Genomic DNA, 13,090 nt, shown 5'->3' with positions numbered 1-13,090 from the left:
GTTGTACAACAGCTGGAGGCTGCTGACCGCTGCTATAGAATATGGTTGTGGGAGCTCCTGGTAACCTCTAGTGTCTCTATGGGCTTCTTATAGAAGGCCTTAACTGAATGTGTCTAATGACGTTGGTCCTTCATGCTGCACATTATGTCTTGCTTTATTAGTGCTTGTTTGGATGGTTTTGTACAGAGGTAGGCAACCTCTGGCGCTCCAGCTGTTGTGAGAGAACAACTCCCAGCGTGCATACTTGGGCCCCTTTCACATGAGCGTGACGGATTAGGTCCGGGTGCGTTCAGTGAAACTCGCACCATTTTGCAAGCAAGTTCAGTCTGCAGTTGAGTGCAATGCGTTTTTCACGCGCGTGATTAAGAAACTGAAAGTTTACAAACAACATCTCTCAGCAACCATCAGTGAAAAATGCATTGCACCCGCACTTGTTTCCGGATGCAATGTGTTTTTCACTGAAGCCCCATTGACTTCTATGGGGCCAGGGCTGCATGAAAAACGCAGAATATAGAACATGCTGCGTTTTTCACACAATGCAGAACTGATGTGTGAAAAAAACGCTCATGTACACCAACCCATGGAAATGAATGGGTCCTGATTCAGTGCGGGTGCTATGCGTTCAGGTCATGCATCGCACCCGCGCGGGAAAACTCGCTCGTGTGAAAGGGCCCTTACTCTGCTCTTTTCTGAACTCCCATAGAAATAAATGGAGCATGCTGGGAAGTGCCAAAGGTTTGCTGATTCCGGGTTTATATTACCAGTCACATTAGGAGCTTTTATGTCCGCCCCCCCCCCCCCCCCCCCCCCCCCCAAGTTAAGACTGGTCGCCTCACCTAACATGTCTGTTTTAGTAACCCTTTGCATTCCCTATGTAATAAATCTGACGAAATTTAGTCTGTTATAACTGTTTTGCCATTATTTTATTATTCCTGCTAGAAGTTCTGAACTGTTACTAACTGTTAATAGTTCATAACTTCTAGCAGGCATAATAAAGGAATGGCACAGCATAGTTATGCGAATAGTTACTAAAACTGACCTATCTAAAAAGGTGACGGGTCCTCTTTAATGTTTGCCTTTCTCGCTCATGCAGTGTATTTGTATTTTAGGTGCTTTACGTTTCATGAGGCGAATAATTGGGCTGAAGGATGAATTCTACAACCGTTATATTATAAAGGGAAACCTTTTTGAACCAGTTATTAATGCGCTTCTGGATAACGGAACCAGATACAACCTGCTGAACTCTGCAATAATAGAGCTGTTTGAGTTCATCAGAGTGGTAAGTGGCCATTCACCCACAGCAGTGCGTACGGTCAGTGAGCTCCTTACCATCTGCCCCACTAAACCCTCTCGGGGGAGGTTTCTGTCTCGGTTGTTCTGGTTACGTTTTGTACATATCCAATTTCTGGTGTGCTACTAAAAGTCCCAGCACAGTCTAGATCGGCCAGCTCTTATCGTATGCAGGCAGCGTCCCAGAGTATAGGCGTCCAAAAGTAAGCAGTAATAGGCCGTCACTTCTGTATCTCAGCCGGTCACCGCTTTCTGCACATTTGCACCCTTCTATTGTAACGTGCGCCCCCCACTACAGTAATGGTTTAGTGATGTGAGCTGGTTTTAAATCATGTCTTTACCGCGCAGGAGGACATAAAGTCGCTGACGGCAAATATAGTGGACAACTTCTATAAAGCTCTTGAATCCATTGAATACGTTCAGACATTCAAGGGACTGAAGACCAAGTATGAGCAAGAAAAAGACAGACAGAGTCAGAAACTAAACAGGTGAGGCCGCAGCACCCGTCTCCTTTCAGACAGTGTGGGTATTGTAACGTGTGAACGGAGGCAACCAAAGAATGGGAAGGAACTTTTAAAGTCTGGGTCCACTTTTTATCATGGTGTTTTTAAAGGGAACCTGTCACCGGGATTTTGTGTATAGAACTAAGGACATGGGCTGCTAGATCGCCGCTAGCACATCCGCAATACCCAGTCCCCATAGCTCTGTGTGCTTTTATTGTGTTAAAAAAAATATTTTATAAATATGTAAATGAACCTTAGATGAGTCCTGTCTCCTTCATGCTTCAGAGATCCAGCGTTCTCTGACTCTGAGCCCAGCACCGCTCCCCGTCGTCACAAAACTAGAGCGGCGTAATCTTTGCTATGCGTGAGCTAGCGCATGCAGAGTTCGTTCCCTGATGCTAGTGCCAGCACAGGGAAGGAAGACTATGCCAACACTGCGCATGCACTAGCTTGCGCATCGTGAGATTACGGCGCTCTAGCTTTGTGACGTCGGGGAGCAAGGAGGAGATTCGGAGGATGCGGGGCGGTGCTTGGCTCCTTCACAGTGGGCGTGGTTGGGCTCCGGAAACGTTAGTAACGGCTCCTTGGGCTTCCTACTTGCCTCATTTACATATTAATAAAATATTTTATTGTGTAAAAAAATAAAATATAAAACTCAGAGCTAGCGGCCATGTCCTCAGCTCTATACCCCAAATCCTTGTGACAGGTTCCCTTTAAGTGTAAAATTAAATATATAAATATATATATATATATATATATATATATATATATATATATATATATATATATATATATATATATATATATTTTTTTTTTTTTTTATTTATTATATATTCGTCAAAGGCCTCATGCACATGACCGTTGTTTTGGTCCGCATCCGAGCCGCATTATGCGGACCTATTCACTTCAATGGGGCCTGCAAAAGATGCAGACAGCACTTAGTGTGCTTTCTGCATCTGTTGCTCAGTTCCATGGTCCGCAAAAAAAATAACCTGTCCTATTCTTGTCCGTTTTGCGGACAAGAATAGGCAGTTGTATTAATGACCGCGCTGTTCCGCAACTTGTGGAACGGACGCCATTCGTGTTTTGCGGACACAGAACGGTTGTGTGCATGAGGCCTAAGACAGAGCTCCAAATCCCCAGCATTCACTAAGATGTAGAAGAGAGCATGCTCGCTGCCTGCCACTAGATGGTGCTGTTACACAAATCGGCTCTATGATAGTCTGCTCCTTAGCTGCCCCAGGTAGCAACATTTTTCTGTTTTTAAAAGAATTTCCCCTCATAAAATGACCTATTGTTTAAATGAAGGAATTTTAGTTTTGTTTTTTCCATGTCACTAAGTCCTGATTACAATGACGGGTTACACCTATCTATAGATGACACAGGGTCCATCATTCAGATGATAGCACAGCTTTGCACCTCCCTGCACATTGACCTCTGTACAGGTCATGGGGCATGCTCAGAACAATTTTACTATAAAAATCTACAACCAGTTTATAGGGGGAAATCCTCTCTGCATGAAGGAAGATGACTCCCAGATGATTGCTGCCTGGGAAACATTTTTGAATTAAAGTTTTTTCGGGGACTAAGATACTAAGGACCTATCCATGACGGCACAGTCCAGCCCCTATTCGCTTGAACGGCAGTTGTGTGGCGGTACCTGAGAACTACACATTGTACGGAGCGGTGAGGCTTCAACTCCGTAGACTGTTCTCTTCCTGGGACTGCAGCTGAAGGCAGCAACTATAATCGGTGGGTGTGCCGGGCGTCTGCCACCAATCCGATATTGATGATCTGTCCTAGGGATAGGTCATAATATACTCCAGCAAAACCATTTTAAGCCAGAAAAATGTATGTCCATTCAGGGCATTTGGACTGTATTGCTATTGGTTTGTTGTGTCTGTATTCAATCCTAAAACTTCCACGGTTTTCTCTCTAGCGTACCATCTATACTGCGCAGCAACAGATTCCGAAGAGATGCAAGAGCTTTGGAAGAAGATGAAGAGCTATGGTTCAATGAAGACGAGGAGGAAGAAGGCGAAGCCGTCGTGCCTCCTATTGAAAAGTCTAAAGCAGAAGACGACTTTCCTGACAGTTATGAGAAATTTATGGAAACTAAGAAAGGTATAAATATGGTTTAGTGGGCTACACCTATTTCGGTGTATAGTGAAAGCTATACATTATTCTAATACACATTTATATATCAGTTCTTCATGGGAAACTTTATTGATTCCTTCTTTGGGGAAAAAAATGATCCTGGTCACGCAGGACTTGGTACAAGTATGGTTCAGTTATTAGAGCTCTGTCTTGTATTTTCGCAGCCCAGCCCCCATCCTGAACTGCCAGGGTCACATAGCATTATATTGATTTATGATGCTATGTAACCCTTAGGCCCCTTTCACACGGGCGAGAATTCCGCACGGGTGCAATGCGTGAGGTGAACGCATTGCACCCGCACTGAATCCGGACCCATTCACTTCAATGGGGCTGTTTAGATGAGCAGTGATTTTCATGCATCACTTGTGCGTTGCATGAAAATCACAGCATGTTCTATATTCTGCGTTTTTCACACAACACAGGCCCCATATAAATGAATGGGGATGCGTGAAAATCGCAAGCAAGTGCGGCTGCAATGCGATTTTCACGCAGGTTCACTGTGGGGTTAAAAAATAAAATAAAACAAAATAAAAATGTAACTCCCCTCCTTCACTTGATTGCGCACCCGGGCTTGTCTTCTGTCGTCTTCTTGTAGGACCTGGCTGGAAAAGGACCTTGGGTGATGTCATCGCGCTCACCACGTGGAGAGCGCTGTGACGTCAGCTCAGGTCCTGCTGAATGAAGATAGAAGGTCCTTTTCCAGCCAGGTCCTGCAAGAAGAAGAAAAGACTAGCCCGGCTGCGCGATGAAGTAAGTTACATATTTTTACCCCTCAATGGACCTTTTACTTAGCATTCTGAATTAAAGTACTGCTATTTTCCATTCTAACCATGTTATAATAGAAAATAATAAAATATACAGAACACCGATCCCAAACCCGAACTTCAGAACGCAATCGCAGTCAAAACTGACTGCAATTGCATACCTACTCGCGCGATTTTCCCTGATTGCAGACGCAACGCATCCGGACCTAATCCAGACACGCTTGTCTGCAAGGGGCCTTCCAGTTCTGAAATGTACTGGAGGACACTGACATAATGCTGTCAGTGTTGTCCAATACATTTCAGAGCGTGACACTCGCTCATTTGAAACCAGCCTAAGGTGGAGGTACTCTGAGGTTGCACAGAGCTGTAATTGCCATTTGCATGCGCCCTTAAACAGAATCTCTTTCCACAGAACAGTCTGCTCAGCTGTTTCCCCCTTGATCCCCCTTTTCCTACAGATACAGTAGCAAATGCACACGGGCTCCATTTATGCACTTAGGTTCATAACCAATTTTTTTTTCTTCTTCTTTTTAATAAAAAGCTAAAGAAAGTGAAGACAAGGAAAATCTTCCAAAGAGGACTTCAGTGGGGGGATTCAAGTTCACCTTTTCTCACTCTGCCAGTTCAGCTAACGGAGCAAATAGTGCAAACAGCAAATCTGTGGCAGCTCAGACCCCACCAGCAGGATCGAACGGGTCATCCTCCAAAAATACAACTTTATCTGCGACAGTTGCGTCCGCAAAGGTGAGGCAATACTATGTACTGAAAAAATCCGGATGCAACGCATTTAGCAAACGCTTAACTTTTAGACTGAATATTGACCCATTCATTTCAGTTGGGTATGTGCACCTGAGTGTCGTTTTTCACGCATCCTTTTGAGTGCAGGAGGAATGACGGCATGTTATGTGTGTTTTTCACGCCACCCTGGCCCCACAGAAATGAATGGGACTTGAATGAAAAACGGAAGGCATCCGGTTTTTCACTGATCATTGCTATGAGATGCTGAGTGTTGTTCTTCACTCAACACCTAAAAAACTAATTGCATCCACACAGAAAAAACTGATTCAGCTTTTGTGCAAATCAATCAGTTTTTCCCTGACACAAGTCGTATCTTATAGTGCAGGCCTCCTCAAACTACAGCCCTCCAGCTGTTGCAAAACTACAACTCCTAGCATGCCCGAACAGCCTACAGGTATCAGCCTACAGCAGGGCATTGTGGGAGTTGTAGTTTTACAACAGCTGGAGGGCCGCAGTTTGAGGATGCCTGTTGTAGTGAATGGGCTAGCGTTAATACAGATCCGGCAGGCTGTACCCCTGCCGGGCCGTGCTAGTGCAAGTGTGAAAGTAGCCTTAGGAGACTGATGGAACTCAAATCGGCAAGATCTCTTAGTAGTAGCGATGCATGTAGCGTTATTTGGGAGTATGATTAAAACTTTAATGCCAACGTTCTCTTTTCTGCAGCAGGGAAGTCTGATCGGACTGGTGGATTACCCAGATGATGAGGAAGAAGAGGAGGAGGAAGACACCTCGCCCAGAAAAAGACCTAGGCTGGGATCTTAAATTGACAGCCATAAGCTTTGGGTTAACACAGCAACTGATATCTGAGCATAGTGTGAGTCAGGAAGCTTTCTCCCTTGAATAATGCGGAAGTAGCCAAACTCCACTAGAAGGGTGTAAATGTCAAGATTTCATGGAGGCCCCACAAGCGTTCATGAATTCTTGTAGGGTTTCAGAATGAAGGGTTAGCTATGACACACAGAGATGATTGCTTCAGTCCATCTTGTGTTTGGGGAAGGGGACAGAATGGATCACTTAGAAAGACACTTTAACGTTGCAGGGTTGCCCCAAGATGTAACTCAATAAAAAGCGAAACGCTTTTATTTGCACACCGGTAATCTTAATTTTTAATGGTGCTGGCCATAGTGTTTTAATAATTGCCTATTTTATAAAAAAAAATAAAAGAGAAATGGAAGGGAATGAATTCTGATCTAACTTTGGGGACCATTCTTTGTAAATTTAATTCCCATCTTCGGTAGTAGGAATGGGAGGGGGATGGGTGACACATCGTAGTGCATGTTAACTTTAAAAACGAAAAAATGAAAAAAAAAATTGAATGAGAACCTTTCAGTGTGTATTTTATTAAAATCTGAAGTCAGAATGAACAGATGTCATAAGTAGCCCGTCCTGCGTACTGCACTTCCAGAAATACTGATGCCAAGGATCAGTAGCTTCCAAAACCTAGTCTGGAAACTGCCCGTTGACCTCCTTACCAGTGCCTCAATCTCTTGCAGTGTTACTATTTTTGTGTTAATTATATGAACGGTGTGTTTAGTTTTTTGTTTTTTCTCCCCATTTTTTTTATTTTTCTTTATCATTCAACATCCTTGGTTTTTAACGCTATTATCGGTTTTAGTCCATATAAATTAAATATCCCAAGTTTTTTAAAGTGCTAAAACACCATCATGGCTATACAAGAAACGATATACCAAAGGGGTTAACACCGCAAGCAATGAATTAATATCAGCCATTTGTTTCATAGTCGGGGAAGCCTGCCGTTACACTCATTTTATACATAGCAATTCAGAGCACATTCCGTGGATGGAAGTGAATTGCGGCTGATGCGCCGTCGCCGGTCTACTTGTAGGATACAACCTGGTTTGATTTTTATTTTTTAAAGTAGCACCTGAACCTGTAAATATTTTACTAGTTTCCGCCCTGTTCATATATGATCTGAGATCATGCAGAAGAAAAGTGTTCCCTCCTTCACGTCAGTTTACTGTCCAGAGACCACAGAGCTGCTGCGGTCCTCTGACAGTCGCCCTCATAACAGGTTCTCGATCCGTTCCTCCTGATAATAGTTGAAGCAGTTTCCCAAGTTTTGGAGATTTTGTAGTTTAATTATAATTTTAGTTATTGTTTGGAAAGATGGGCCGTCTGTGTAGATATGAAGTATAGATCTTTTTTTTTCTTTTTTTTTTTCCATAAAAATACAGAAGTTTATTTTGTATTAAATACCACTGTACTTGTTTTACACCATTTGTATACATGTGGTGATATTAATGCTGAACTGTAAAATTCAGGAATTAAAATGTGACCGACCCTGTAAGTATATATCTTTTGCTTGATTTATTTTATTTTTGTGTACCATTATATAGTCACTGGGAATCTGTCTACTCTATATACTGGACAAGCTGCCCTGTGCGGGGCTTGTGTTTAATCACTTTCCATTAGGATCCATCATATCACCAATCAACCATAACATTAAAACCACCTGTCTAATAAAAGGTAAAAAGAACGCCTGGAAGACTTGGTGCCATTGAGCTGACATTGACAACTGCTAGTGGTGCTTGGTCAATGACTATACCACCAAGGTGGCGCCCCCTTTATTTTGGGTTCTGCAGCAGGTTGTATGTTGAGGCAGGGTCACATTAATACTGGGTGGCATCTCATTTTGCTGCGATATAGGCTACCACTCTGACATGGTAACGGTCATACAGATGCTGGATATTCTCCTGTGGTTATTCCAAGCTCTTTCAGCTTGGACTTGTAGTTCAGGGGGTTGAGGGCTGCTGTCCATCGGAGATCCATCAATCTCAATGGGGAAGAGATCGGGTCATCATGCTAGCCAGGCGAACTGCTGGATACCCTGGCACCTAGTACCAAGGCAGAACCTGATTTCATCAGTGAACACTATGGTTTGCCATTCATGCCTTTCGCCACATACCAGTGCAGGCCGGATGAGCTGAGTGGAGAGTGTGAATGTACTTCAAGTAGACTTTCTTTTGGTCTGGACAGTCACCGCATGGCTACTGCCGATCTAATTTGTAATGCCATGGCTGTCCTTTGAGATGCAGCAGCTCTTCTTATATGGATATCTTGACATGCATTTGTCTGTCTTGACTACCCAGAACCCTCTCTACGTACACAAGTGTCCTTCTGATCACGTTCAACACAACCAATGGACTACAGAAACTTTTCATCCAACTCTTTGAGATTTGATGGACGGACCATTCAGCTTCTCTAAGTCCACTGTTTTGCCCTTTTCAAAGTCCATTAATTGCACAAATGGTGCACACCTTCATCTAGCAGGTAGGGTTGCACCAGGAATGGAAGTATCGATACTTTGATGCCTAGATAGATACTGAGTGATTGTTTAGCTACTAAGCTGCACTAGAGCGCTTAGTAGCTAAAGTTGTGATGAGAGAACATGGCGCGCAGCACACACTATGGTCTCGTCAGCGGCCACACGTGGAGAAGGAAGGAGCGTCCCTCTCTTCCCGCAGTGACACAGCTGCCACCAAGGAAAATGTGGGGCCTATAGTGATTGCTCAGTTACAGAGTTGGCTCTGGTCTGACAGCCAAATGATAGAGAACCCCCCTCCTGAGCTCCAAAGGAAGGAAGAGAGGAGCAGAAGAGAGCGACTGTTAAATAGGGAGCCAAAATGGCAGGCTCTGCTTGCAATGCTGACCGAAACGATACAACCCGCAATCAGCATAGAGGAACATTGGGGTTAATGGAACTCGGCAATCAGGGGTCGAGTGGAGGGGGAACGCATGGGAACGGCGTTCCTGCACTTTTTTCATGGCAGGAACGCCGTTCCCTTTCAGCCTCAAGCCAGGAGAACACGGCTGAATCAGATTCACAGGGGGAGACGGAGCGCACTGTGCAGGGCAGGTTAAGGGAGGAGGGGCGGCTTCAGTTGAGAGGAAGCTGTCTGTGCGGTGCCGCTGCCTGCGACTCCTCTCATGGCGCCCCGCCCCCTAATGACATCATCTCCTTCACTACGAGATCATTTAGAATGTCTTTTAGAAAAGTTTGTCCTGGGATTCGAACTCACGACCTCTACACATCAAAGGAAGGCATTTACCCTCACAGCCATGAAAGCCGTCTAGGTAGTTGCTTAAAAAAAAAAATATAAGACTTCTAATTATACCTAGTGTACTGCTATCTAGTGTACAACCATACACATGACAGCTGCCCACTGTGTATGGATGTAGCAGAGCTGGGTGTGTTGGGGCAGCTGTCATGTGTATGGTTGTACACTAGGTATCAGTACACTAGGTATAAGTAGAAGTCTTATTTTTTTTTTTTTTAAACAGCTACCTTGACAGCTTTTATGGCTGTGAGGGTAAATGCCTTGCCTCTGATGTGTAGAGGTCATGAGTTCGAATCCCAGGACAAACTTTTCTAAAAGTGTTTTTTTTTTTTTTTATAAGACTTCTACTGATACCTAGTTTACTGATACCAAGTGTACAACCATACACATGACAGCTGCCCACTGTGTATGGATGTAGCAGGGCTGGGTGTGTTGGGGCAGCTGTCATGTGTATGGTTGTACACTAGGTATCAGTACACTAGGTATAAGTAGAAGTCTTAGTTTTTTTTTATTTTTAAGCAACTACCTCAACAGCTTTTATGGCTGTGAGGGTAAATGCCTTGCCTGTAATGTGTAGAGGTCATGAGTTCGAATCCCAGGACAAACTTTTCTAAAAGTATTTTTTTTTTTTTATAAGACTTCTACTGATACCTAGTTTACTGATACCAAGTGTACAACCATACACATGACAGCTGCCCACTGTGTATGGATGTAGCAGGGCTGGGTGTGTTGGGGCAGCTGTCATGTGTATGGTTGTACACTAGGTATCAGTACACTAGGTATAAGTAGAAGTCTTAGTTTTTTTTTTTTAAGCAACTACCTCAACAGCTTTTATGGCTGTGAGGGTAAATGCCTTGCCTGTAATGTGTAGAGGTCATGAGTTCGAATCCCAGGACAAACTAAAAGTGTTTTTTTTTCTTTTTCTGATACTTCTACTGATACCTTGTGTACTGATACCTAGTGTACAACCATACACATGACAGCTGCCCCAACACACCCAGCTCTGCTACATCCATACACAGTGGGCAAAGTTACCTACAGTAGAAGTCTTATATATATTTTTTTTTAAGAAGCAAGCTAGACAGCTTTCATAGCTGTGAGGGCATATGCCTTGCTTCTGCTGTGTAGAGGTCATGAGATCGAATCCCAGGACAAACTTTTCTAAAAGTGCTATTTTTTTAATTTATTTTTTAGTCCGCAGCGACACAAATTACAGCATGCTAGATTTTCTGTGCTTTTTTATTTTTTGGAGGGGGGGGGGGGGGTTGCAGTGGATCTTGGGTGAGTTCCCACACTTTTTTTCCCAGGACTTGACCCCTGTCGGCAATGATGTTACCAACTTGCCTTTTATGTGAAGTAAATAATGGGGGTCACTTATTAATTTAAGGCACATGGCGTTATTACCTTTGAACCTCCATGTGCCTCACAATATTAAAGCGCCGCCCCCCCCCCCCCCCCCCCCACCCCACACAATCAAGTACCTCCCAACACATCAGTATGAGGGACATGGAGGTGCAAATTGATAAAACCTTGTGCCTCACATTAATGGTAAGCAAAAGCCATCATGTTTCTCATGCATTAACCCATGTTGCCCATTATGTTGGAAAGTATAGATTTGGTGTCTTGCAGCGTGATAATTTACTTGGTATTGAAATCAAAGTTCAGATTGTGGTAAAGTGACAACCCCACTAACGGGCATGGTGAACACTGCAACAAAACCCAACACTGATGCCAGTTTGTGGAACATCCAAGTAATGTTCGGATCTTGGAACTTTTCTCACTACATGTAACCCCCTCCTTTGCCATATTGTAAAACAGGCTTTTTTTTTTTTCTTTTCTTTTTTATCTTAAAGGGGTTGTCTCACTTCAGTAAATGGCATTTATCATGTAGACCAGGCATTCTCAACCTGCGCCTCTCCAGCTACAACTCCCATCATTCCCTGACGGCCTACAACTATCGTCCTACAGAAGGGCATCATGGGAGTTGTAGTTTTAAAACAGCTGGAGGGCCGCAGGTTGAGCATCCCTGATGTAGACAAATTTAATACAAGACAGTTACTAATACATTGTGATTGTCCATATTGCCTTCTTTAGGCTACTTTCACACTCGCGTTTGGTGCGGATCCATCATGGATCTGCACAGACAGATCCATTCAGATAATACAAATGTCTGCATCCGTTCAGAATGGATCCGTTTGTATTATCTTTAACAAAGCCACGATGGATCCGTCTTGAACACCATTGAAAGTCAATGGAGAACTGATCTGTAGCCAGCCAGTAGCGCAGGGGCAACACGTGAGGTGCACGGTGGACCGATGAGGGGCCAAATTATAACACAGTTCATCAGTTTACTCACGGTTAGCAGAAAGCCTCCCTGGGCTGGCAGCACAGTGTTGAGGTGGACAGCACGAAATCCTCCGGGCACGCTTTGTGGTAGGAAGCATCAGCCAAGATGGTGGTTGAGGTGCCCTTGATGTCAGGGGTGCTTGTTGCGGCTGAGTCCCTTGATGGTATTTGTCGTGACGCCAGTACCGTTAATGGTGGTACAACCAATTGTGAGAATGAAGTAGACAGTGGTAAGATACAACTCACAACTTTTACTGATGTTGGTTCCAGTTGTAGCATGTACATCAGCTAGAATACAGTTAAAGGAATCCTGTTAATCCACTGTTAATAGGTTTGGCTGGGTTTAGCTTAGCTTGAAGGTTCTGTCCCAGTGTAATTTGGTGAGGTTGCCTTTAAGACCTATTTGATATGCTTAGTCCTTTCTGTAACTCCTAAGCCCTTAAACAGTTAGCTAATCTGTATTCTTCATTTGTATGGTGAGGCTGCCTGTAGTTAGATTGTCCTCCACCATGTGCAAAGGTGTCCATTAAGCCTTTAGTAATGGCTGTTATCACTGATGTCTCTTTAGATTGGTTAACTTCTTCCAGGGACGAAAACGCTATCCTCTGGTTTTCAGGATGTAGGATCTAAGAAAGTCACAAGAGGAAAACGCTCTCCTGTGCCTCATACCTTGGCTCTACCTCATTTCTGCATTTAGCTTCACCCACTAATGTGTGGTGTGTAGCCTCAGAGTACCACTGACTGCTCTTCACTAACCTCCTAATGACTTGAGAACCATCTCTCAACTAACACCTGTCTCTCACTAGGCCTGACCTAGGTATTTATATGACCTAAGTGCTATCCCCATCTAGTGGTGGGATGTGTAAATTACACCAGACCAGCCTATGAACAGGGATACAATGGGTGTTGTAGCATGAAATTACATGCAAGATAATACAATTTTAAAGCTATTTTGCAGTTCCCATGTAGCCTGAGTGGGATTCTGCAGGGCGGAGGTTGTTTTTTTTTTGTGCAGAGTTGATACGGTTTTGCTGCTGCTCTCGCCCTTCATTGGAAAAGGGTGAGATCCGCAGCTAAAACTGCAAACATAATTGACATGGTGCGAATTTGGAAATCTGCATGTCAGGTCAATTGTCACACAGATGAAAATCTG

At 43.8% G+C, this 13,090-nt stretch overlaps 1 protein-coding gene across 6 annotated transcripts in view; it reads left to right on the top strand.

The window, feature by feature from the left end:
• The window catches only part of PPP4R3B (protein phosphatase 4 regulatory subunit 3B), a 48,469-nt gene extending 40,644 nt beyond the window's left edge, over positions 1-7,825 (top strand). For 4 of the 6 annotated variants that reach the window (XM_044288788.1, XM_044288790.1, XM_044288791.1 and 1 more), the window contains exons 12-16: positions 1,110-1,279; positions 1,639-1,778; positions 3,733-3,917; positions 5,256-5,458; positions 6,176-7,825. In XM_044288788.1, coding sequence (XP_044144723.1) covers positions 1,110-1,279; positions 1,639-1,778; positions 3,733-3,917; positions 5,256-5,458; positions 6,176-6,274 — 797 coding nt within the window. In that variant the 3' untranslated portion in view covers positions 6,275-7,825. The remainder of the gene's footprint in view (positions 1-1,109; positions 1,280-1,638; positions 1,779-3,732; positions 3,918-5,255; positions 5,459-6,175) is intronic. The other 2 variants (XM_044288789.1, XM_044288793.1) reach the window with 1 other exon arrangement.
• The last annotated feature ends 5,265 nt before the right edge of the window (positions 7,826-13,090 follow it).

Source organism: Bufo gargarizans, chromosome 4, assembly GCF_014858855.1.
Source record: "Bufo gargarizans isolate SCDJY-AF-19 chromosome 4, ASM1485885v1, whole genome shotgun sequence".
In the NCBI taxonomy this organism is placed as follows: Eukaryota; Metazoa; Chordata; class Amphibia; order Anura; family Bufonidae; genus Bufo; species Bufo gargarizans.
Note: the sequence above shows the minus strand (reverse complement) of the source record. Positions and strands in the feature narration are given on the sequence as shown.